Raw genomic sequence first — 23,340 nt, forward strand, 5'->3', positions numbered from 1 at the left:
GCTCATGACGACTCCAAGAAAGTTAACTGGTCTTACAGTGGTTTCCCACCCGTAAAACTGGACTAATGTTTCTCCATCACTCAAATATTCTGAGAATACATATATGCTAAAAATTGCGAGGTATCTGGATATTGTGGAAAATGTGTCTGTATAGATGTGCATTGTAGAGACACTGATATTCACAACATGACTTCAATTTTTTTTCTGTAGAACTGTCAGAAACACATTTCCTGTCAAATTTTTCATACAATGATTGAAGTTACACAAATATTAAGGCATGTGTGACTTGATTCCCATGTCCAAACTGTTGTCAGGAGGAAAATGTTATTTATCGTCAAATACAAAAGAGCTCTGCAAATCCAGTTTAGAAAACATTCATTTACTAAAATATCCATTTTAGATACATGGAAGGAGAAATTCATTCTTCTCTCTAGACTTGCATTTGATTGCTGTCAGACTACCTACCACAGATCTGTGTGAAATATGAGGCTGCCTAAGAAAAAGATGTTTCAGAAATAAGGAGTATTATCTGACCTGATTTTATTAACATGGCTTTTAAAGGAAAGCGTTGGCAGTGATTCATCCCTGTTCTTGCCAAGGGAAATTATTCTTGTTTAAAGAGTAAGGTTTTTTTCAGTCTTCATTTTTTAGCAGGGTTTCTATAAACTTCACTGGCTGACTGGGAGTTAGCTGAGGCAATCATGGATCAATGAGGCACAGTGTACTGATTTTGAAGAGTTGTGTTTAATTAAGGAGGAACATGCACCTATTAGAACTGCCAGCATGCTGGAACAATTAAAGTTCTAAAATAACACGCTTCACTTTGATGCTTGGATGCGTCTCAAAATTAAAAGCACAGATATATTAGCAACGTCCATAATAATGAACTCAATTGGGAAACAGTCATTGTTATTAGAAAAAAATTAATAAAAAGGTGTCAGTAAATAAGAACTCGATATGAAAGAGATTACATGGTAAGTGGCTTGATAACATTTGAAGAAAAAGTTAGACCAATACGCATTTACCTTGTGGAACATGACTGCGAGTGGATAATGAGGAAAATGCAGCACTTGGATCTCAAAATGCTGTCAAGCAAACAAAATGCTAAGATCCATAATGTAACGGGTATGAATCCATAGGATCATAACTATATTTTAATAAAAACACTGTGGATGCTTTTTTGTCTGAAGGGAGGGATAGGTATTGTACAGGAATTCCAGTGTGTTCAGAATGGCTTTCATTTAAAGGAAAAAGGATCAGTTTACCTTTGGATTTGTCTCTGTTCGCTTCCCAGCAATTACCACCTCAAGGCAAAGGAATGACCTATGGGTCTTACACATCCCAAACAATTTAATTCCAAAGCAACTGGGTGTTAAGGCATTTCCCATGACCATGGCTTGTACAGTGCTAGACATCCTGTAATCATGTGTACCAGAGGTAGACAACTCTGCAGGAAAACCATGAAGTCCAACAGGATCCTCATTTACCATGTGGATTTCCAGGGGGCAGGAAGAGGAGGAAGTGTCCCTGCATGGTCTGGTCTCTCACAGCATTTAGAAAACACTGTGAGAAAAAAAAAAATCCTAAAGGCATCTTCACTTTTAGAAGAAGGGTTTGAATGTGAGCAATACCAAAATCTTCAACTTAAACACATTAGGATCATTGTAGGTTAGATGCAGGAGTCGTCTAAATCCTGCTCTTGAATCCATCCCTTTGTTCCTTTATAGCATTTAATCCTTGAAGTAACTAGAAAAGCCTACAAATGTTATGAATGCTGCTTATTTTGCTTTAATCTGATTTTCTCCTTCTTGTTCTATTAAATCTCATTATTAATTTGACACATTTAAATCCAAAACTGTTATTAGGAATCCCATGCAAAATGTCAAAAGAATACAAGAGGCTTTTATTTACAAAAGGGGGGGAGGTGCGCTGGTGAAGAATTTTACCCCTACTAAAGGCTACTGGGACCCTTTTTCACAGGCCAGGACCTGAAATCCCCTGGTAAGTTTAACATCCCTTGGAACAGGAATAGGAACTTAGGTGTGCCTTGCGTTAACTCACCTTTTACTGTTATCCAGTACTAACTTGAAGTATAGCCAGGCCTCTCCATTCCCTCTATATACTTCCCTTTCTCCCAGAGAACATGTGCAAGGAAGTCACAGGCTGCATCTGGCTCAGACATGTCTAAGGTGATATCTGCATTAAGAGGTTGTGGAAAGAAAATGCCTAGAAACTAATTTGTTTGGGATTTTTGTCAGTACAGCCCTCTCTTTGATGAGGCTGGCTTCTTGGGGCTCTTCTGGACTGCAGACACGGATTAGAGCCTGGTGGTGGGATTGCATGTTTGGACTGTGCCTCATCTTGCCATCTGCATCTGTAGTCCATACTATTCTGAAGCAGGCATCCCAAAAAGCTAATGCACTATAAATGTAGGAAATATATAACATCTCAGCAGAGTATGGGACAGGAACATCTGGAGTTACTCTCCCTGTTAACTTGTAAGCTTGACAGATTTCTGACAGTCCAGAGCGATGAAGTCTGATTCCTCAAGTGTTGCAGAATTTGCAGCAATACTCCCCTACCCATCCAAGGAAGATGTTCTTACCAATGCACAGTGGCTCAAGAAAGCATGAAAAACAGAGTGTCATCCTGCTCTGAAGATTGCTATGGGCCAGTTACAGCAATATCTCTGGAGGCTGATCACTGAGGTGACATGGGATGTCATATAAAGGCAACAGGATGGTGTGAGCTCTGGCAATGAGTATGAAATGAGAAAGTGAGTGAGAAAACAACCTCATTCAGACTACCTACTTCTAAATTAACTTCAGAGCATGAATAGAATTAGGCTTAATTATGAACAAGTTCTAATAGGACTAGAAGGAAAAACAGGTTAAACAAAATAATTAGCATTCATCATGTAGGCAGGTTTAGCTCCTAGATTAGTTGCAATGAAGTTATATGATAACGCTGAATAAAGACTGAATTTATGATATTTGCAGCAATAATTTCATATTTGGTAACAGGAAAAATAACTTCATTTTGAAATCCTATCCTTCCTGTGTGAGGGGTCATATTGACTGCATTGTCATGCCTGATAAAATGATAATCGCTTTGCCAAATCACTTCAGACATTGACATAAGAAAACCTAAGACTGAGCTGTAGAGAAAAACTGTACAAGGTAGACATGGAAGAGACATGGAAGGTCATGAAGGCATTCCTTATGCTAGTGTAATACTGTGCCATTCAGTAACTTCTACTTTCATGCTGCTTTATCTAATCAGTATTATAAAGACTGAAGTGACAAGGGTTGCAGCCCTTGAGAATTTTCTGAAATCTAATTCATCTTCAAGTTGCAAATGCTCTATTCCATAGAAGTTCCTTTTTTTCTAAGCCCTGTACAGATGGAAAACACTACAAACAATTTACTAATCAGAGCTCTATTTCTGTATCCCATATGAATATGAAATCTTACAGTACATCCCATCCTTAAATTTGGGACAATTACACCATACATTTTGCTATTTAAGTAACTGTCTGCTACTCCACTAAGTGCACCTGAACTTAATTTGCCGTGAAAATAGGGATTCTGAAACACACGCTGCATATAATTTGTTTTATTTGTTGCCTTTGATAGATCTGCAAAACTGTAAAAAACAAACAACCATTTCCTGCTCCTGCTGAATAATGTAGAAAATTAGCCATGCAAAATAAGAGACATGTCTTGCAGTAGTGTAAATCATCTCTGAAGGTAAAATCTGAATGACTCAGGAATACTAATTTCTGAAATCTTACTCCAGAAAGTAAGAGACTAAATGATTTAATAGCTAACATACTTACATCCAGGATTACGAATTTTCCTTTTCAGTACTGATTCTATATTCTTGTTGCAAACCTGTTATAAAGCCAAATGTAGCAGGCTTCTTTTGAGGAGCTTAAAGAATGTGGAACAGTATGATTTCTATGGTAGAACAAGAATAATTGTAGTTTAAGAACAGGAAGGAGAAGCCTTAAAAATAGTTGTGCTAATCAGGGTTCTGAAGGCGGCTCATAGGCAGTTAGAAATCTACGGCAAGGAAGTTCAAAATCTGTCCTTGCCTTCATGTTAGAAAAGGTACAGAGGGGAAAAAAAGAACCAACAGAAAACCCCACTAAGTAGAATAGAACAAAGTCTAACTGAAAAATCTGGGGGAAAAGAAAATCAGTGGGATTCGTGCCAGTTTACTCCAGCTGAGATTTGAGCTATTTTTACTAACTGGGAATAATGAATATTAGATTAAATTATTATGAGATTAGAAAATTAAGTGCAGGAATATAGGTAAAATATGATGTCTAAATGTATTGATTTTCTAGTTTTCATTATTTTTCCTTTAAATATATACAGTTCTACTAGTGAAAAAATATATTCAGTAGCATTGGCTAAGCCCAAAAGCGTTGTATATGCTTTGTTCAAAAGATTCCAATGTAATTAAGGACATGTCTGTATTGGCTAGACAAAACCTGCATGAAACAAAGAAAATACATGTAATGACTGTAAACGATGGGAGTGTATTTTGAAAGTAAAAGGCAGTTAACTTTATATCTTGGAATTCATTCAAATTAAGCTAGGATTCTATATTTTATATACAAGAAATGACTTACAGCCTCATTTAAATACTTTACATTTTTAAACATTTAACGTTGATGACTTATTTTGGTCTCGGTTCACACAATGATTTATTATGTGTATGCATTAAATTACCTGTCTTCTTTTTGAGACAATGGGCATAGGGAAGTTCCACTCACATTATTTTAAATTACACATGTTTATTGGAAGGAAAATTAATTGCAACCTTTTGTATTTGTAGCATCCATCACTCATGCATTTTCTCAAGTACTTTTAATTTAATGATAGCTAAGGTAAAGCTCAGAGAAACCCTGTGTTTCTTGAGCAGAACTGCACAATTTTTAAAAAATCTCTGTATGTATACTCATCATACAGCTTTTGTAAACTTTATGTAAAAAAATAAAATCAAAATCATAGGTATATTTTTCCAGCTTTACTTCCATTTTGTGATAAGACTGAATTTTGTATGTTCTAGAAGCCTGCTTTAAGGAATAATAAAAATTAGGAACAGTTAAGGGTAGTGACAAGACTGTTTTCACTCATGAGTGCCATTTAAATCCTTTTACATTTATTTCTTGACACAGATGTACAAAGCTTCTTTACTGATTTGGAATTTAGTCAGTCTCTGATTTAATCAGATGTCATTTAACAAACTGATGGTTGGGTATTACTACGTCTGAAGTTCAATTTTTCTTTACTTGTCTTAAAACCAAAACGGTAGTAGAAAACTTATTGAAAAGGACAAGAAATCATTAGCAGTCTGGTCAAACCTTTCCCATTTAAGAAATGGTTGAAATGTAGAATTAACTTTTCTTGGAAAAAAAAAAGACAAAATAAGGTGTGACAGGTAATTTTGTAAAGAAGATTATAGAAAAACTAGGCTTGATTATCATTTCCATAGCAAGAAAAGAACACAAAACCCCAGCACATTTAGCAGAAGTTAAAAGGAAGCTGATGCTTCATACACCAAACAGTTAAAATACATCCAAGAGCAAAGTATAGGAATATTAGAAGGTAATATAGGAAAATGAAAAAAGAATTAGAAAACACACTACTCATGGAACCATGTAAGTTACCACTGCAAAGGCTCTTACTGCTCATGCTTTAACACATAATCTGATTGTCAGCTGTGGTTAGGAGGGAATTTCCTCTCCGGTCTATTGCCGTTTGAGTAAAGTGCTTTGAGGGAATTTTACACTTTTCACTGAGCAGTGAGCAGTGAGCAGTTACAGGCAATGTACCTGACTGAACTGAGTAGTACTCATTCCCAGCTAGAGAATGACTATAATCCTCCTTCTAGCGATTATTCTTTGTAGAGTTACAGATAGGTTGGATAAGAAAGAATAAGGTAAGTGTGTGTGTGACTGGTATCTGGAGCTATAGTTAGTGACTGCTTTATGCCTTGGATACCACAAAATCCACATTGTACACTTTATTTTTAAAAAGTAATCTGTACCATTCACTTTCTAAATGACACAAACCCACCAATATTCTTATGTACATAACTCCAGACACTTTTTAGAGGAAAAAATATTCAAACATTGCATACATTTGAAACCATAATGCGGAGTTTAAAACTAAGTATTTCTGAACTCTTACTTCTATCTATAGTTGTGTTAATCTTTTTACGTATGTCTTGTGAGCTTTTAATAGTCTGAGTTGAAACACATGAAATGCATGTATGGTCACAAACAACGCTCTTCTACCTATAAGGTGTTGCCAATGTGCAACTGAAATGAATAACGCCAACATAAAAAGTAATTATGATCCAAGCCTTCCCCCCTGTACACATAATTAGGAGATATTCCAAGACATATTTTCCTGAGAACTACTCATGACAGTTCACAAATGTTTTTCCTGCTCTTATAATAATCCCCACAGTCATGGGTTCATGTTGAGGGGACTTAGTCAACTGATAAGAACAAAATCTTGTAAAAGCTTTCATCTCTTTATGGCAAAGCAAATTAATTCTCTTTCAATGCTTATCTATGCATAATTTTCATAATATGCTGCTGCATTGCTTGCATTTACATATGTTTAATTTCATGTTTGAAAGTAACATCCACTGAATTTAACACATATAGGTGTATGTGTCTGCAAATATTTAAAGACCAGATGTATAGAAAATCTCTTCCTGGCAGTCTGGAGAGACTCCTAGTGGGACTTTTGGATGCCTAAACCCCATGGGAAATACTGAAAACACTGCTGGCTGTCTGCTGACATCTTTAGGTGCCTAAGTGCCTTTAACATATTGTTATTGTGTGTCCAGCTAAGAATATAAGAAACTGTAAGTGATTCAAAGTATAAAAGAGCAATTAGTACAGTATCCATCCTATAGTATGGTACAGGTAGTATAGCACAGCATCTTTTAAAAGGAATGGGCAGAGAAGCCAGTGATAGACTATCCAGGATTTGTAAATATCATGTGTAGAATATATGATACTATCAGCTCAAATATGTATGCATTACTTCAATAAATGTACAGCAGATTCTACAGAACAGGAAGGGGAACACAGAGTATTTAAAGACAAATATTTGCATTTATTGCAACTGATGGGATAGTTTTGCTCATCTGAATGAAGTTAATGGTGATGTTTTTTTTCCCCAAGGCAGTCCTGCCTTTGACGTTGTCATTCTGAGAGCAGAAAGAATAAAACCCATCAGGTTTGTGCTGTATTTTCCTTTATTTCTCCTTTAGGACAACTTATTAAGGTGGCCTTTATGTAAAACATTGTACGAGTCCAGCAGTACCAAGATAGCAGAGCAACTACACACTACATCATTTTTTATTTGCTAAGAAAAAGCCTCCAGAGTGAGCTCGTTTTATTTGCAGACAACCCAAAGCAGAGATTTTAAAAGGGGCACAAAGGTTATGTTGCAACTTAGAACACACCAGAAAATATTACTTCATGAAATGACTCCTCACTGCTCTAACTTTCGTTTACTGTCTCTTACTTGTTGCCATGCTCGAGTGACATGGCATAGAATATTTTCCTGCTCAAGACACAAGGGGAGCATTTTCCATTGTGCTCAAGCAGCGCAGAAATCTACCTGTTTCCTGACAGAGCACAGTATAAAAACTCTGAAGAAAATGGAAAAACAGCTCCAAGCTAAAAAATATAAATAATCTCAGACAACAGAGCAATTTCATTGTTTACATGACCCTTTGCTGCTTACAAAAAGGATATATAGCAAAACGAGATTATTTTGTTGTATGTCTGAGAGTACTGTGCTGAGATGTTTTACCTGGTAGCCTGTGGGTGCCAGGGAAGAATCAAAATAGCAAGGCTTAGCCAGCATCATAAAACTGGACAAATGAAATACTGTTTTGCCAATTTTTTAGGTGTTTCAGTAATTTTCCAGAATATTCATCATGTTTGACAAATCTACTCCAATATGTTCTGGATTATTAGAGAAGGAGTATTTATAATTCTCCTGAGCTTTCTATGTGTCTGGACAAAAATGTTCTAAAAAGAAACAAAATTTCATATGAATCAGAGCAGAATATATTTGGGCATAGGAAAGACTAGGACTCCTTTTTGATAAACTGAACAAAGCTGTTAAGGTGTTAAAAGGGAAGGAAAAAAATCAGATTGGATTCTGAAGCAAAGTTTTTTGATAGTAGCAAAATGTGCAGATTATGGCTTTAAGAAAAAAAAAATTACAAGAATGAGGAAAATGAGAAGTGTCTCGTCCCTTGAACTTGCTGTCATCCAGAGTTTCTAAATTCACTTCACGACTAGGGGTGAGGGAAGAGGAAGGAATGATAATTGTGAAGTCTAAAAAATTGCAGAAGGAACATACGACATGAACTGGCACTGACAGAAAGCAGCCTCTGCTACGGGGAAGCAGCAGATGAGGAGAAACATCATCCACGCTTCCTGTTAGATCGAGATATATAGAAGAACAGAGAGAAAAAAGATACGTCCAGTCTCTGAGTGGCGAGGGGCATGGACCTGTTCTTCATTACCCTAGGCCGAGTAGCTATTTTAAAGTTTGAACGTAGAAGCCAAACAGCAGAGCTGTGACCATAAGTCAGCCAAATCCTCACTTGGAGCCAAATGCTCCAGCATGGAACAGTATTTATTTTTACAGCTATGTTATATTTTCCTTTATTAAGCTGCCTTCAATTTACTAAAAAAATTTTTCTTTTGGACAGGCTGGTGCTTTCAGATTTCACACTATTTCTGAAAATAGATCTTTTTTATTGGTACAGTGGACATCTATTAATGTATTAAAATGTCTAACGGTATGGCAGGAGTTTATTGGCTGAAAAAACAGAGATATTCCTGTGGAACCTAACATGCTGACACATGCTCGCTTTGCAAGTGGCTGTGGCAGTTTTGGATGTTAGTGCCCCTCCTCCAGATAATCACTCCTGTGCAGAGTCAGGAGAATGGAGCATGTCAGTGGGCACCACATCGAAGGCTGGCAGCCTCGCTCCAGCTCCTATTTGGAGATGGATTTTCTGGAGAGGCTTCAAATGAACCTACTTCCCTTTGGCTTGGGTGCGAAGACAATCGAAGGCAATTCCACGGCTGGTGCAACGGGCCAGGAGCTCCTGGCAGCACAGCAAAGGACTTCCTTGCATGGCCTGCCTAGATTTACCTGTCAACACTTTATGCAGATCGGTAGAGATTAAGGAATTGCTACAAGAAAACACTTGGATGAAGCTTAAATTTGCCAAATACTAACACAAATTCAAAATGTGGAGGTACTCAAAACTTTCTGAACACCAGATCTATCCACATAGCACTCGTGCCTGTACCCTGTGGCCACCTCCTAGGCACACGGGTGTGCATCCTGGCCAGAAAGACTCACACTGAGCTTCAGGAAAACTTGCTGAAGACAAACCTGCTGAGGGATGGGGCGGTGGCATTGCAGAAGGACACCAAGTTCCCTCTCAAAGTGTACATTGCTGGCTGAAAGGGAAATGAGCAGAGAAATTGAGACAGTATGCTTTCAATTCTTCCCTTCACATGTTTTCTGACTTAACTCTCGCCATCTACTCCTGTTTTGCAAAGGTCCTGGAAAGAGACAGCAGCAATTTTAACAGCTTTGTAGCAGGGCAAATACTGTTCAGGCTTTGAGGGCTTTTATGCTTATGTTGAAAAGTTACTCTCTAAAGTGCTGTTTTAGATCCCATTGAGGATCAAAGATACGCATTAAATTACACTATCGAATCCTTTTGTGCAAGGATGACAGAACTGGGATTTTATACTCTCAGCAGTAACAGTACAGAACCTTAGAAACCTTTAGGAAAATAACAAGGGAAAAAAAAAAAGAAAAAGGAAAAAGAATATTGTAATAACTGCATCCCATCTGTAGAGTTTCCTAAATATCAGCACCCTCGTGCAGGTGCAGGAAAGGGTGATAATACATTTTTTTTCAGAAAATATAGGCAAATCTAAATCACGCCAAACCACATAACTTGTAGTTGCAATAGAAAAACAATAGTATGTTATCCAAAATTGCCAGTTATACCTACTCTGTGATGAAAACAATGAAGTTTCTGGGGAAGATAAAGGCAAAACGTAAGAATGACTCATGTAAAGAAAGCATGAAAGCATGTTTCATGTCCCTTAGTGAGACAAGTAATGATCCCCATAATCTTAGGATCTTGTTTGACTTTGTTCATCTATGCTTAGGTAAATGCAAGTCATTAAATTGCACAGCCATGTTACTTCATGTGGGTTAACAAAGTATGAAACCATCTAGTAAATTCATGATTCATGGCAGTAATTGTAAAACACCAGCATATATGCTTCTAACCAAGGTACATTATATCTGAAAACCACAATATGCATAGCGGTGTTTTTTAACATAAGCAGTCTTCAGATGAGCTGAACAACTGCAGGTTCTATAAAAATTGATGGAGCTCACATCAAACTAACGTGGTGGTATCTGTCCAACTCATTTACTCTTAGAAGTACATATACTGTCAGGACATGTATGCTCCAATTTCAAACTACATTCACAGCAAACATTATGTGTAACACTACACAAACTGCCTCACACTTTTTGGTAGGTTTAAAGGATAACAAGAGACAAGCAGCTTTACGCTGCTAATGTCATATGCTTCTGAAGTATTAGTATCAGATCAGCTAACCTGGCTACTGATGACCCAGGTGAAGTGGGTACTGCTGTCAGTTGTTTGTGCATTTCCTTTATCAGCATTAAGAGATATACTATAAATATATCCATGTAGGACTTAGATATTATTGATAGTTGATTGTGATACATAGAGTATTATATTAAAAAATATAGCAAGAACAGGTGTTGGAAATTAATCTTTATGACAACTACAAGAATACTGTTCAATCACCCAATGTATAGCCCCAGTCCAGCTGAATCAACAGATCGTGTAAGAAATCTCAGACTTAGAGTATAGGTATTAGATTTGATGATAATTGATGATTAAAAGGTCAACCTATTTTTGAGTATAGGCCTAGACTAGATATAGGTATAAGTTAGTGGAACAGCCTGAGGTTTTTGTTTGAAGTTTAAAGGTAAACAGATGTGTCTCAAGAAAGAAAATAAGTGACTTTTATGATCGAAGGAGTAACATGACCTGTTGAAGCATCACTTCTGAGAGAGAACTGAAACAAGACAGTGGAGATGAATTATCAGGGTGGACTTCTGTGGACTTTGAAGTTAATGAAGAATAAAGGACTAGGAACACATGGAAAAACACTGAGAACTTTTCGAAGTAAATACCTAGAGTTACCCACTGTCTGGTAAAAATCCTGTAACAAACAGAGGTTAATAACCTTTCCTAGCAAAAGCTGTTTCTTTCTTCCACTCCCTATTTTCCTCTTTTTCTTCCTTTTCCTTTCTGTATCATTTCACTACACTGGGTTAGAAAGCAGACAAACAGTGAAAATGACAGGACTAAAACTGAAAAAACCTTTGGCAGGGCTGCCAGTGAGATAGGGACATCCAACGGGGAACAGTAAATATTTCAACCCAGATGATGGTGAGTTGGTCTAGCTGTGATTCATGCCCTGGTGAACTCCACGTGGGTCAGGCATGTTCAGGAAGGATGACTGCAGTGTGATGAAGGGGCAGGAGAGGGTTGCGGGGATGAGTAGGGGGACAGAAAGCCTCTCTTATGGAAGGAGGCTAACAGACACGTTTGGTTAGTGTGCAGCAAATAAAGACCAGGAGGAAAGAGGATGGTTCTTCATTAATATATTGAGAATGAAAACCAGGAAAGCTGTCACTTATGCTATAGGATAAGAGTTGCTTAAAAACAAGTGGGTATAAAATTCCTGTAAGTCACTTCAGGCTGGAAAATCAGCCAGCAGCTTCTAAAGACCAAAACAAGAGAGGCTCTGTAAAGTCCCTCAGCAACTACTTTAGTTGCAGCTGCCAGCCACGAGTTCAGCCTAACTGGGCACATTTCTGGGAAAGCAATGCCATGGCTGATCCCCGTCTTACGCTGTGCCTCTTGTCCTCTGTCTGCACCACCGTGAAAATCCCCATTGCAGAAGCTCATAGCTGGGTATGTCCTAGCACATGGGGAACAGGGGCAGGAGCAGTGCCGAAGCATTTGGTCCAGGGATGTCAATTGAGGGATAAAATCCCAAATGACCGTGGAACTTGTGTGTGGGAAAACCAGTAAGGAGCCAGAGGTGGAGGATGGCACCAAAAGGGAAGAGGCTGGTGTGAGGGAGATGTAGCAGGCTTTGTTCTGATGTCCTAATCAAGGCTTAGCCGTGTGTTATTAAGCAGACATGATTTGACATTAGATTGTTCAGACACCAGGGATAATCAGGGCAGCCAAGTTCAGACTTTGAACATGTGAAAAAGGAGGCCATGCAAAACAAAAAGTTGCAGCACTGTCTCATCAGTGTTTCAATTTATTTTCTCTAAAGCATTTGCAAATGAGAATTTTCCTGGGGCTTGAGAACCTTTGGCAGGGCCAAAGTGGCAATGACCAACTGAGAACACTAAGCATTTCAACCCTAATCAGCATCATCAGCTCTCTAAATATAAAAATAATTAATTTGTTTTCATACTTGAAGCTCAGTAAAAATACAAAACCTGAGGGGCCAATCATACTTGAAAGCTCCTCTGGATTAAAGCAGTATAGGTATTTACACTCCCTGGGCTCTACTTGAGTATTAAAGTACAGTTGACTTTTACTCCAAGTAAGACTTTTTTTTTGTGACTTCACTTAATATATTTTTAAAGAGGAGAGTGTCCATACATGGAGTTACTCTGGAATATCTTATTACCCATACAGGCAAGCCCTAGCAGCTATCACTGGAAGTATATATTTCTAGTGCTCAAGCACAGAGCTTACAAGCACTTACCCATTTTCATGCAGATGAATATATCCATCCTTTTGTAGGGTTGCTCTTGCACATGCCAAAATATTTACAGGATTGGGGGCCTGCTTTGTAGAAAGAGATGCATGCAGTGCCCCAGAGCACCACTTTAAAGAGAAATCCCTGGACTGAATGTTAGTGTATGCCATCATCTCTCCCATCCCTCTGATACCATTCCAGTTGGCTCTCTCGTACTCCCAGATAAGTCAAACGTGTTCACTCATACAGAAACCCTACAGCACCCCTTCCCCCAATGAAAAAGTCAGCCAGCTGTAACAGAATTCAGACATTTCATTAACACAGTTTACTGGCTGATGCTGCCAAGCAAAATAGAGACAATTAATAATAATCAGGACTGAAGGGCCTGAGACAGCTTATGAGTAAAGGATTGTATTAGTTGTTTAAAAAGGACAAACTCACTCCTGCCTGGAGTGACAGGGAACAAAGGGCGGTGATGTATAACCGGGGAGGAAAGAGACTCTCTCCATGGCTTTTGTAGATTACTGTGTGAATGACAGGAGCTGCAGGAGCAAATACCTCTTTTCATTTGCTCAGCCTGCTGGAGAAGAATAGCTGCGCTTGCCAATGAAGCTGCAGCTGTGCTCCAGCTCCGTTTAATCACTGTGTATGACTGAGGGTTAATTAGCTGCCATTCTTACTGCTATTTGTTGTTCTAATGAAGATTTGCATAAATGTAAGACTAGGAGGTAACTGATACTTGATTTTTCCCTTCAGAGAGGCCGGGGGTGGAAAACTTGCCCGTCCCACGTGTTTATGTTTGTGGGAGATTCAGTATTGCCTTTCCATTCGACCTGATCTGCTTCTGGCTGATGAATGGGGAACAAAGAGTTCAGAGTTGCTTATCAAATTGAGACCCCTGTTGGGTTTCTCCCTTTAGAAAGGCGAAAACTAGTTAAATGAAGAGAAGACTAAGGGATTAGAAATTACTCCCAGTTGATAGAGAGGAAAATACATATAGGTATATTTCTGTATATACGCACACAGATATATATATATGATATACCTCAGCGATACGTATCTCAGTGATGCACTTATCTCAATGATGTATATCTTTATCTACCTAGATTATCTATCTATCTATCTATCTATCTATCTATCTATCTATCTATCTATCTATCTATCTATCTATCTATCTACCTACCTACCTACCTACCTACCTACCTACCTACCTACCTACCTATCCATCTACCTACTGACCTACCTACCTACCTACCTACCCTGAAGAAGCTGTAGCATATTAGGCAATACTCTGAGAAGTAAGAATGTGTAAGACTGCAAACCTTCTGTTGTACATCACTAACATCCAAAGTTCACTTAGAAAAAAAATATCTAACATCAAACAGGCAATCTCAAAGGAATGAAAAAAGATGAGTGGTTCACGTGTACCTGGCGTCAGCTACTCATAAGAGGGAAATTCACAATATAAAGTAAGAAATTGCATTAATTCCTAAAAAAATCATAGGAAACTTTTAACATGAAGCAGTAACAAAATCCAAAACTACTTTGTAATTAAAGAGAACATTTGAAAATTGACATGCCATGAAACTGTTTTATTTAATATTGTCATGGCAATGTTTATGGCTACTAACTGAAAGAAACTGAAGAGAACAACCTCTCGTTTGTAGCATAACTTGTTGAATATGATAATATGTTACGGATAACTGTTCTCAGTGTTACTTTTACACACAGGGTGAGCTAAAGCTGCTGCTTGACAGCACCTGTAAAATAGTCTAAGAGAAAGAAAAACATCAAGAGGGCAGAGGAAGTGAATTTCTACATTTCAAATCACTGCTGGAAAGCAGCCAGCTTTCAAGTTGACCGTATCCCTCCAAAGGGAACTGACCACAAAGGAGCACATACTTACTGCCAACTTCTCAACACCAACACGGCTTTGCAATTTCTCTAGTTCTTTACCTGGTCTCTAAGACACATGAGACACATCTGCTTCTCTTTACACTTTTGCCATCCATTCACCTGACTTCCCATAGGCACCTTGGCTTATTTCGGGTTAGACACTAGCAGAAGCAAACTTTCAGAGATGCAAACAGAGAGCATCCAACAAACCTAAAATAAATGTGTCTGAAACAGTAACACAGGGTTCCTTTACCACTCCAGGTCTTATTTGAATGGAATACCAAGGGTTTTAACACTATACACAGTAACAAATTCACGTGAAAATAAAGAGTCAATTGCATTTTTCTCCCTATTCACCTTATTTTGAGCCTGGAAATAGTTCAGTCTTCTGCACAGCTTTGACTCAGCCCTTGATTATACAAGAATCTCACATTCTGCCCTTTGCAAAGCAATTTTTAGGCCTTTGGCTGAGGGGAAGGGTTTAAAAAGTGGAAACTTAAAGGTTTAAAAGCTAGATGTCAAATTAAAAAAAAAAGTAGTGTACAATAAAAAATAAATCAGCAACAACCCTCAAAACATGTAAACAGATTGCTTAATTTTTCTTTAATGATTCTTTAATGATTTCTATACACTGTGATTTTCCAAGGCTACCGTCAAAATCATTCATTAGTAAATAGCGTAAGAGAAAGTGGAAATTACAGATCTGGTGGTCAATGGCAGAAAACAAATCTAAACGAGCTGAGGGAAGAGGTTAAGTGCTATGCTAGTTAATAAGAACGACAGCTTGCTTTGAATACTCATACTTGCTGTCCAGGATATTGAATAAACCTCATTTAAATTAATTTTCATTATTTGTAGAGTCTGTGTTAGACATCTATCATTGCCAGTACTATTAATATTCTTTTCAGAGACTGTATTATCAGCATATTTAAAGGAAAGCTTTCCTATTCAATATTTATTAACTCATTAATATTTCTTGGTACTAATACCCTGGTAGTAATATCCAAATTAGCGCCTACTACTTTCTACGACTTCTTGGATTAAAAGATTTTTATTCCCAAGTACTAAAAATGCTCTTGAGCTCCTTAAATTGTGCCTTCTTTCTATACTATGTCTTGATTTAAATGAATGGCATTTAAAATTAAAGATCTTTGACTTTTAGTAGGTAGTAGTAAAACAGCACACTGACCACATCCTAGTAGCTGACTGAATAGGAACCGAGAATGAAAGTGAATGTGAAAGTTAATTTGTCTTACCTGGGTTGCAGTCTGTGAGGAGGGAGCAGATGGAGAGGAGAACTTTAGAGATGGTTAATGCTGGACTCCAGTTGTCTTTTAAAATGTCCAGGCAGATGACGCCTTGGCTGTTAATGTTACAGTGGTAGATTCTTGTCCGAAATGTTACCTAGAAAAGACAGCATGTCAAAGTACAATAGCGTTCAAGTCAATAATTACACAATTATTAAACAGTTAAAAAATTATATGAACTAACATTCTGTTTTCCTGGTTGAAATTACAGTACTCTGCTACTGTCAGTCAAGACTGGGCAAGATAGGGATATTCATAAGAAAATAAAGAAAATTAAGTCTGCTTCTTCCACTTGTGGCCAGCAGTGGAACTGGTTTGTGCAAGGTGAGAATGGAATCCATCTCTTGAGCTTCCTCTTGCCTTGGTCTCACAGATCTCATTATTTTTGTATTGGGCCAAGAAAAGCTATTCCAGCCCCTGATCTGGAAAATGTTCATATGTCAGGCCCACAGCTATTTCACACTTTGAAAAGGGGCAGAAGAAGACAGACTCTTCTGCTGTTTTCATCTGTTCACCATTTGACCCAATAGATCAAGCTGGGGAAAAAACGTGGTGGCATTACATTGCTGACTCCTGGAAAAAACAAAGTAATTTCCCAAAATATTAGAGAAAGGCTGCTCAAAGAAAATGGAGTTACAGCTGAATCAGTAGAATTGCAGACAAACTACTTTTGAGCTTTTTTTTTCTTTTTTTTTTCTTTTTTTGTAGTTGATTTTGAGGATTTCTCTATCCATTTTACATTGTCTCCAAAGTGATTCTATATGTACAAACCAAGGAGGAGATCACTTCTTTTAGCCTAGAATGATGCATTTCTGCTTCAAGTTGAATCATAGAATCATAGAATAACCAGGTTGGAAAAGACAAACCGGATCATCGAGTCGAACCATTCCTATCAAACACTAACCCATGTCCCTTAGCACCTCGTCCACCCGTGCCTTAAACACCTCCAGGGAAGGTGACTCAACCGCCTCCCTGGGCAGCCTGTTCCAGTGCCCAAAGACCCTTTCTGTGAAAATTTTTTCCTAATTTTAAAAGAATTTCAGCCGTGGAAGTCTACTTCATAGTTCAGAATGAATACTGAGGCTACTGAATAGGAAGAAACAACATAAAAACCTCCACCTTGGGGGTCTCAATCAAGGATTATTTTCTCCATCAGGTCTATCCAAATAACAAGCTAAACCAGATGGTTTTAATTACATGTTCTAAACATCTAAAATTAAGGTGTACCATTTCAGTGGTCTAAACAGAGGGGCTGACTGTGCAGGAAACAACAGCAGGCAAAGCACATTCCAGTTTAAGAAAGCTTCACTTTTAACCAGAACTGGACAGTGCTAACAGCTGGAAGCGCTTATGCACTTATCCTTGCTCTACCACACAGATAACTTTGCCTCTGGAGAATAATGGAAACTGATGGCAGGCACGTTCCTGTTCTGATTTTATTCAATATCAGAAATCTCAGTGATTTCAGTAGGATTGAGATCCGTCCACATTATCAGTGAGCAGAAGAAAGGACACGTGAAATAATATGGCATCTGGTTTACTTCTATTAAAAAAAAATCATTCTCTAACACAGTGAAAATTTCTGCCCCTTTGGATTAAATCAAGCAGCCTTGACAAAATAATGGAAAGAAAAGGTAGGAGATTTCTGGTATTAAAACACTATATTCAACAAGAAATACTTGTTCTCATAAGTACTTTTCCACATAAATCTGGGAAAGCACTTGTGGGCCCAGTATCATGCACTGGTGAATTCTGTAACAAAGATTTCAACAAAGCAAGTTCATCAATTTTTAAGCAAATCCATGTCTAAAGCTATTGCCACTGAGTAGCAGACGGTCGCAGTTTGCCACTCAATACACTACATATTCCCCACCCCCTTTCCCTGCCCACCCCAAAATTTGTGGTTTTGCTTATTGTTTTCCACCCTAAGTGCTTCATTTCCAGGACTTTCATGAGAATTTAAAATATTTCTGGCACATTAAACTCAATTCATCCAAACACTACACCCAGATAATCTATACACCCCCCCCCAACCGCAAGAGTCCAAGCACATTCAGCATTTTCACTGAAGGAAGTCTTCCACAAGATCAACAAAATAGTATTTAGTGATAAAATTAAATATTTGTCTACAAAGAGAAGCTATTTTGAACAAGGACGGTCACACAAAAGTAGTAAACTACCTTACACAAACTGCATGTCAAAAGTGTCCACAAAGGGAGCCGGTGAGGAACATTTTGTGAATTGTAGGTCAGTGTTCATTAAGCCTCTGGATAGATTAACTCCAGGCACTCTTTTATTCAAGATATAAACATCTCAGGGAATGCTTCCTAACAGGATATCCCATGACTCAGGCAAACACTCTAGCACCTGCATAATTTTAAGTATTGTATGCTTGCTTCTGAGCACACTGTTGGAATAAAGTTTTTGTTTAGTTATTTTTTCTGAACAAAAGTGACTTCCTATGCTTCTATGACGAAAAATTTAAGGACTGTATTCAGTGATTTCTGAATACATTGAATAATAAGATGTATGTGGTCTCACTGAATGCAGAGGAGATACACTAAATCCATGACACAGATTAAATTATATCCTTTAAATTATTTATAGATAGGTCAGTCTGCACTTGTAACCTGCTTAAGAGAAGGCCATCAATTTGAGCCTGTATTTTAATGTGTAATTGTTTTACTGTCAGCTGAGAGAACAGACACATTGCCACATGTTCCAGTTCCACAATGGAACTGTTCAACACTCCATTGCCATCTTAGGCTATCTGGTGGATAAATATAGGTGGGACAACACCCATTTGTAGTTGGAAAGCTATTTTTAGCAAACACTTAGACATGAAATGTAGCATTTTTTCACTACGAGCACATCGTAACCTAATGATGCTGAGCAAGATGCACACTCACAAGATAAAGCTTGCTGCTTATCATTGACAAATCTGTCATCGACTCGCTGCACATGCTGGTGCACTTTAAAATGCTGCCTAAGTACACAGAGGCATTTTAATGACAAAAAAATCAAAGCCTTCAGAATTTCAGAAGAAGCTGTATCAACGATGGCCTTAGTATGCTGGGAGCTGTGGACTGCTGGTGGCAAGTAACAGTGTTCTTATCCTAAAGCAGCATACAGTATAACTAGGCTAACATATTGGTTTTCTTAGCCTGGTATTGCCTTAAATTGCAGCTAATGTGGGCAATGCTGATATGTAACCTTCCAGATGTTGTGTTTACAATAGCACATTTTAAAGCTATGCAGGGTTGTTCCTATTACATGTACACAGAGAAACCAGGTGATAATACCATTCCAGGTGAACTACATTTTCTTTATTATGGTCATATTTTTACTTCTGATGCCACTTAAATAGTTCCCACAAACACTGTACTCTAATTCTACTTACCCCTTAATGAAAACACCTAAACAATCCCATGCAGGGGCTCAAGACAGTGTGTGGGTGCAGTAGAAGTTATCCTCAGCCAATAGATTGGCTTTTTATCTTGTTTTGAACAACAAGCATTCTCTATGGATTTACTCTCTTTCATTTTTCAGTTCTAAGAGGGTATCTCATTTTTGTTGGAAAAAAGTGCAGGTTAGAAAAATGTGAATTACAGGAAATAGGGAAAAATGGAACTATCTTCTGAAAACTGTAAAAGAACTATGAGCAAGTTTTTGAAAGATAATTATAAGGAATTAATATTCAATCAGTTTTGGAAGTAAACAATAATAATCTGTTTATCTACTGCTCAACACCAATCCTTCTGAGTACTGTAAAACAGAATGAAACAAACAAATAAGATCTGCATACAGTCCCTAAGAAGAAAATAAGCTTATCTTACAAGGGGGAAAAACAATTAGAGAGAAAAGAAGCCCATGTAAAACTACAGCTGGCTGTTCATTTAATAAGTTATAGGACGAAAAAAAGACTGTTTATAAAACCTGGTAAGGGTAAATTGAGGTGATTTTCAGTTGAGTGACTGGAGGAAACAGGCTGTAGGCAAGACAAATCACTCCTGGATCTCAGATTGATTTTGAACACCAGTTTTCCAGCATGATAGAGTCCTAAAATCACACACTATCTCTCTTTCGCACTGAATGTTTCTATGTTAGGTCTAAACCCAAGCAGCCACTGCAGCACTGGTGTCCATGAGTGTGACTTGCTTCATCTTCACTGTGAGATTCAGAAAGAGGCATGTACAGTCACTGCAGCTCTGAAAGGGCTGGTCCCAAACCCACAGTTTTTCACTTTCAGGTTCCACTCAATTCAGTGGTAATTCTCTTCAAAAACGTCTAGGGGAACAAATGATTCTCCAGTTTTGCATATTTGTATGTAAGCAGTAACAGCAAACACTCAGGAATTGCTTTCTTCAGCCTGTTCGGGTTCAGATCCCTACCTCCTGTTCTTCATTCCTCTCACTGAAGCCTGGTGACTGTGCAGGGAGAGATGAAAGATTCCCAGAGTCAACAAGAGAACAAGCAAAAACCAATTCCCTTTTGCTTGGCCAATGCTGGAAGCCGAGCCGAGATCCCAGAGCTCTCATCCCGGCAGTTTTGTAAAGTTTCTTTCAAGCTCTTTAATTTCTTACAGGAGTGCAATCCTGCAGTCCTGTCTGAGATGAAACTTCTGTCTTCCCCAAATATTCCCCTGGAGTTCTGTTTTAATAAACCGTGGTGGCACTACCTGAAGTGAAAAAAGTTGTACTGCATACAGAAAAGGTTATACATATATTAAAAAATATGATGCCTTTTATGATGATGTTCATAGAGTTCAGAAGGGAGTAAGTAGTTCCCATTTTAGTTTGCCAGACTTTATGAGCAATAGATTTGTCTTCTCAAATAGAGAAAATAATAAAAACAACTTCAGGCCTACACTCTTTAGTTGCATAATAGAAAACAACTCTAAAACAACCTAAATGAAAAATATCTATAGCTCTGAGTGACACAGTGTTAATGCAATATCCTTTACATTCCTCACATCCTTAAATTCCTTACAGATTGCACTACATTTTACCCATACCCAGCTCTGAAAGTGTATTTCTAAGAAAGGTTGATCTGCCTCTGGTTTTTAACTACAGATTTGTAGCATGCACGTGAACAGCTATTGAGATATTTAATGGATTATCACATAAAGTGCACAATAAATGACTGACCATATGATGCTTATTATTAAAGAACATGGTTTAAATATTAAACAAGAAATGAACTTCACCTAAAAAATTTGCTCAAACCTAATTTTAGCTCATAAAGAATAGCTATAGTTTATTTTGTGGAAGGAAAATAATGCCATCTGCATTAGCAGGAAATACTAAATTGGCATTACTTTTGCTTGACTTACAGAAAAGTCCAATATGCAAATTATTCTGGGTTTCTGTGGCAAAATGCACCATGTGAGACATAGCTAGCTGAAAGCGAGAACAACTTAAAAGGGATATAATAGCATTCACATGAGTTAACCTTTAATATTACTGAAAATGAAAGATTGCAATGAGTAATTATTGACTATATTCATAGTAATTACAAAGCTGAGTAACTGCTCACACTGTCTCATTGACTGTTGCAGGGAAAAAAATTGAATAAGCACAGCAATTCTAAGTGTCTATATTATATAAATGTAACCATTTTGCACACAGATTTAATAGCAGAAAAGGTAAAAAGAGACCTTGATAATTTTTGATGTACCTGAGAGGGTAAATAAAAAAATACCCTAAACTGTACAGTCTTTTCTGAAAATAAAGGAAGGGCAGGAGAGAACAAGGGAAATGGATTACTGTCTGGGTTAAGGAATGCTCAGAATAGAAACAATATTATAAGATGCAAAGCATCAAAAGCTTTCTCTGACAAACTCAACATGAGTTTCTATAAAATGATTTTCATTTAATCAGCATAATCTTTCTTATTATTAATAATTCCATATGGGAAGTCAGTAATTAAGTCCTTTTACAGAAAGTACAATTTTTTAAGATTTCCTGGCTATTTAACTTTTATGAAATAAATCCTCCCTCTCAAAGTTAAACACATGCAGGCTACACCATCCTACATGCTCCAGAAGTGCTCATTCATGTTTTTTTTAATGCACCCCAGCTCTTCTCACCTAAACATGAGTAAGCCTAGCACACAGCAACATTTTTATTTTACATGAAAAAAATTGTCTATCACCAAGTGAAAGACAGTATCTGGCACTCTACTGTTCCTCCTCATTCTGCTGTGGAGCTCCTGAACGTGCTCAGGGAATCAAGACAGAGGCAGGTGTGGCAGGCAAAGGGCTCTGGGCACAGGGCTGCTAGCTGGTGTGGCATGTGGCAGCTGGTGGCAGGCACTTCAAGTCCTGAATTTTATTCTAAGAAACCCTGGCTTTTTAACTTGCCCAATTTCAACAGCCTTTGGGCATTTACATGCTCCCTATCTGAAAAATTCTAGGCAGACTGACCTCAAAATCCTAGTATTCTGTCCTAATCAGTTAATCTGCTCTTATTCTATAGTAATAAGATAAATAAAATCTTTCTCTCACATCTGTATATATGCGTATGCAAAATAAGGACAACAAAATAACATCGATATATTATGCATTTTTAGACCATGCGTGGCTTCTATGTGGTAGTAAATCATGTGCAATATGGCAGAATTACATAGTTTCTGAAACATCCAGTAGACATCACAAGTCCTCTTTTGAAAATCTATTTGACAAGCAATATGCAAACCACCTTGATGCAGAAGACATCCCTCATAAGATGTGTCTACAGGACCTTTTAAGGACCTTTGTGTACTGGGCATTTATAGGAAATGGAAAGAAATTATGAACCACCTATGTTTCAGAGAGGGAAACCAGGAAGATTTTAGTTTGAAAGAGACATTTTCATCAAGACTCAATAAGTCAATGTGAACTACTGATATAAATTAGTATAATAAAAACAGAGTGAAAAAGGTGGCTATCCATTAGAAGAAACGGCACTTCAATTTGGCAATTACTAGAAGAATTACCAGATAACTCAATTCAAAGGAAATCTCAGAGATTTATGTTATCGTTCCTATCAAAGGTGACTTTTGCATTTATTCACAAGGAAATGTAGTTATTGATCCTTTCCTTGCTGTGACATATTTCTACTTGCATCCGTGTCCTTCCTTCACATCTCTGCAATTCTGAGAGGTATTCAAGTTTCTTAAGGAGCCATTTGGGCTGACCTGTCCCTGTACCGCTGTCCTAAAGGTTCAGCGTTCCCTAAATAT

At 37.7% G+C, this 23,340-nt stretch overlaps 1 protein-coding gene across 2 annotated transcripts in view; it reads right to left on the reverse strand.

The window, feature by feature from the left end:
* LOC138722219 (ubiquitin-conjugating enzyme E2 E2) overlaps positions 1 to 23,340 on the reverse strand; it is a 214,714-nt gene that overhangs the window by 9,930 nt on the left and 181,444 nt on the right. The window contains exons 5-6 of one of the 2 annotated variants that reach the window (XM_069860154.1): positions 16,069 to 16,216; positions 9,459 to 9,526 (exon numbers count right to left, since the gene is read on the reverse strand). In XM_069860154.1, the coding sequence (XP_069716255.1) occupies positions 9,459 to 9,526; positions 16,069 to 16,216 (216 nt within the window). The remainder of the gene's footprint in view (positions 1 to 9,458; positions 9,527 to 16,068; positions 16,217 to 23,340) is intronic. The other variant, XM_069860155.1, reaches the window with a different exon arrangement.

This window comes from Phaenicophaeus curvirostris, chromosome 6, assembly GCF_032191515.1.
Source record: "Phaenicophaeus curvirostris isolate KB17595 chromosome 6, BPBGC_Pcur_1.0, whole genome shotgun sequence".
NCBI classification, from domain to species: Eukaryota; Metazoa; Chordata; class Aves; order Cuculiformes; family Cuculidae; genus Phaenicophaeus; species Phaenicophaeus curvirostris.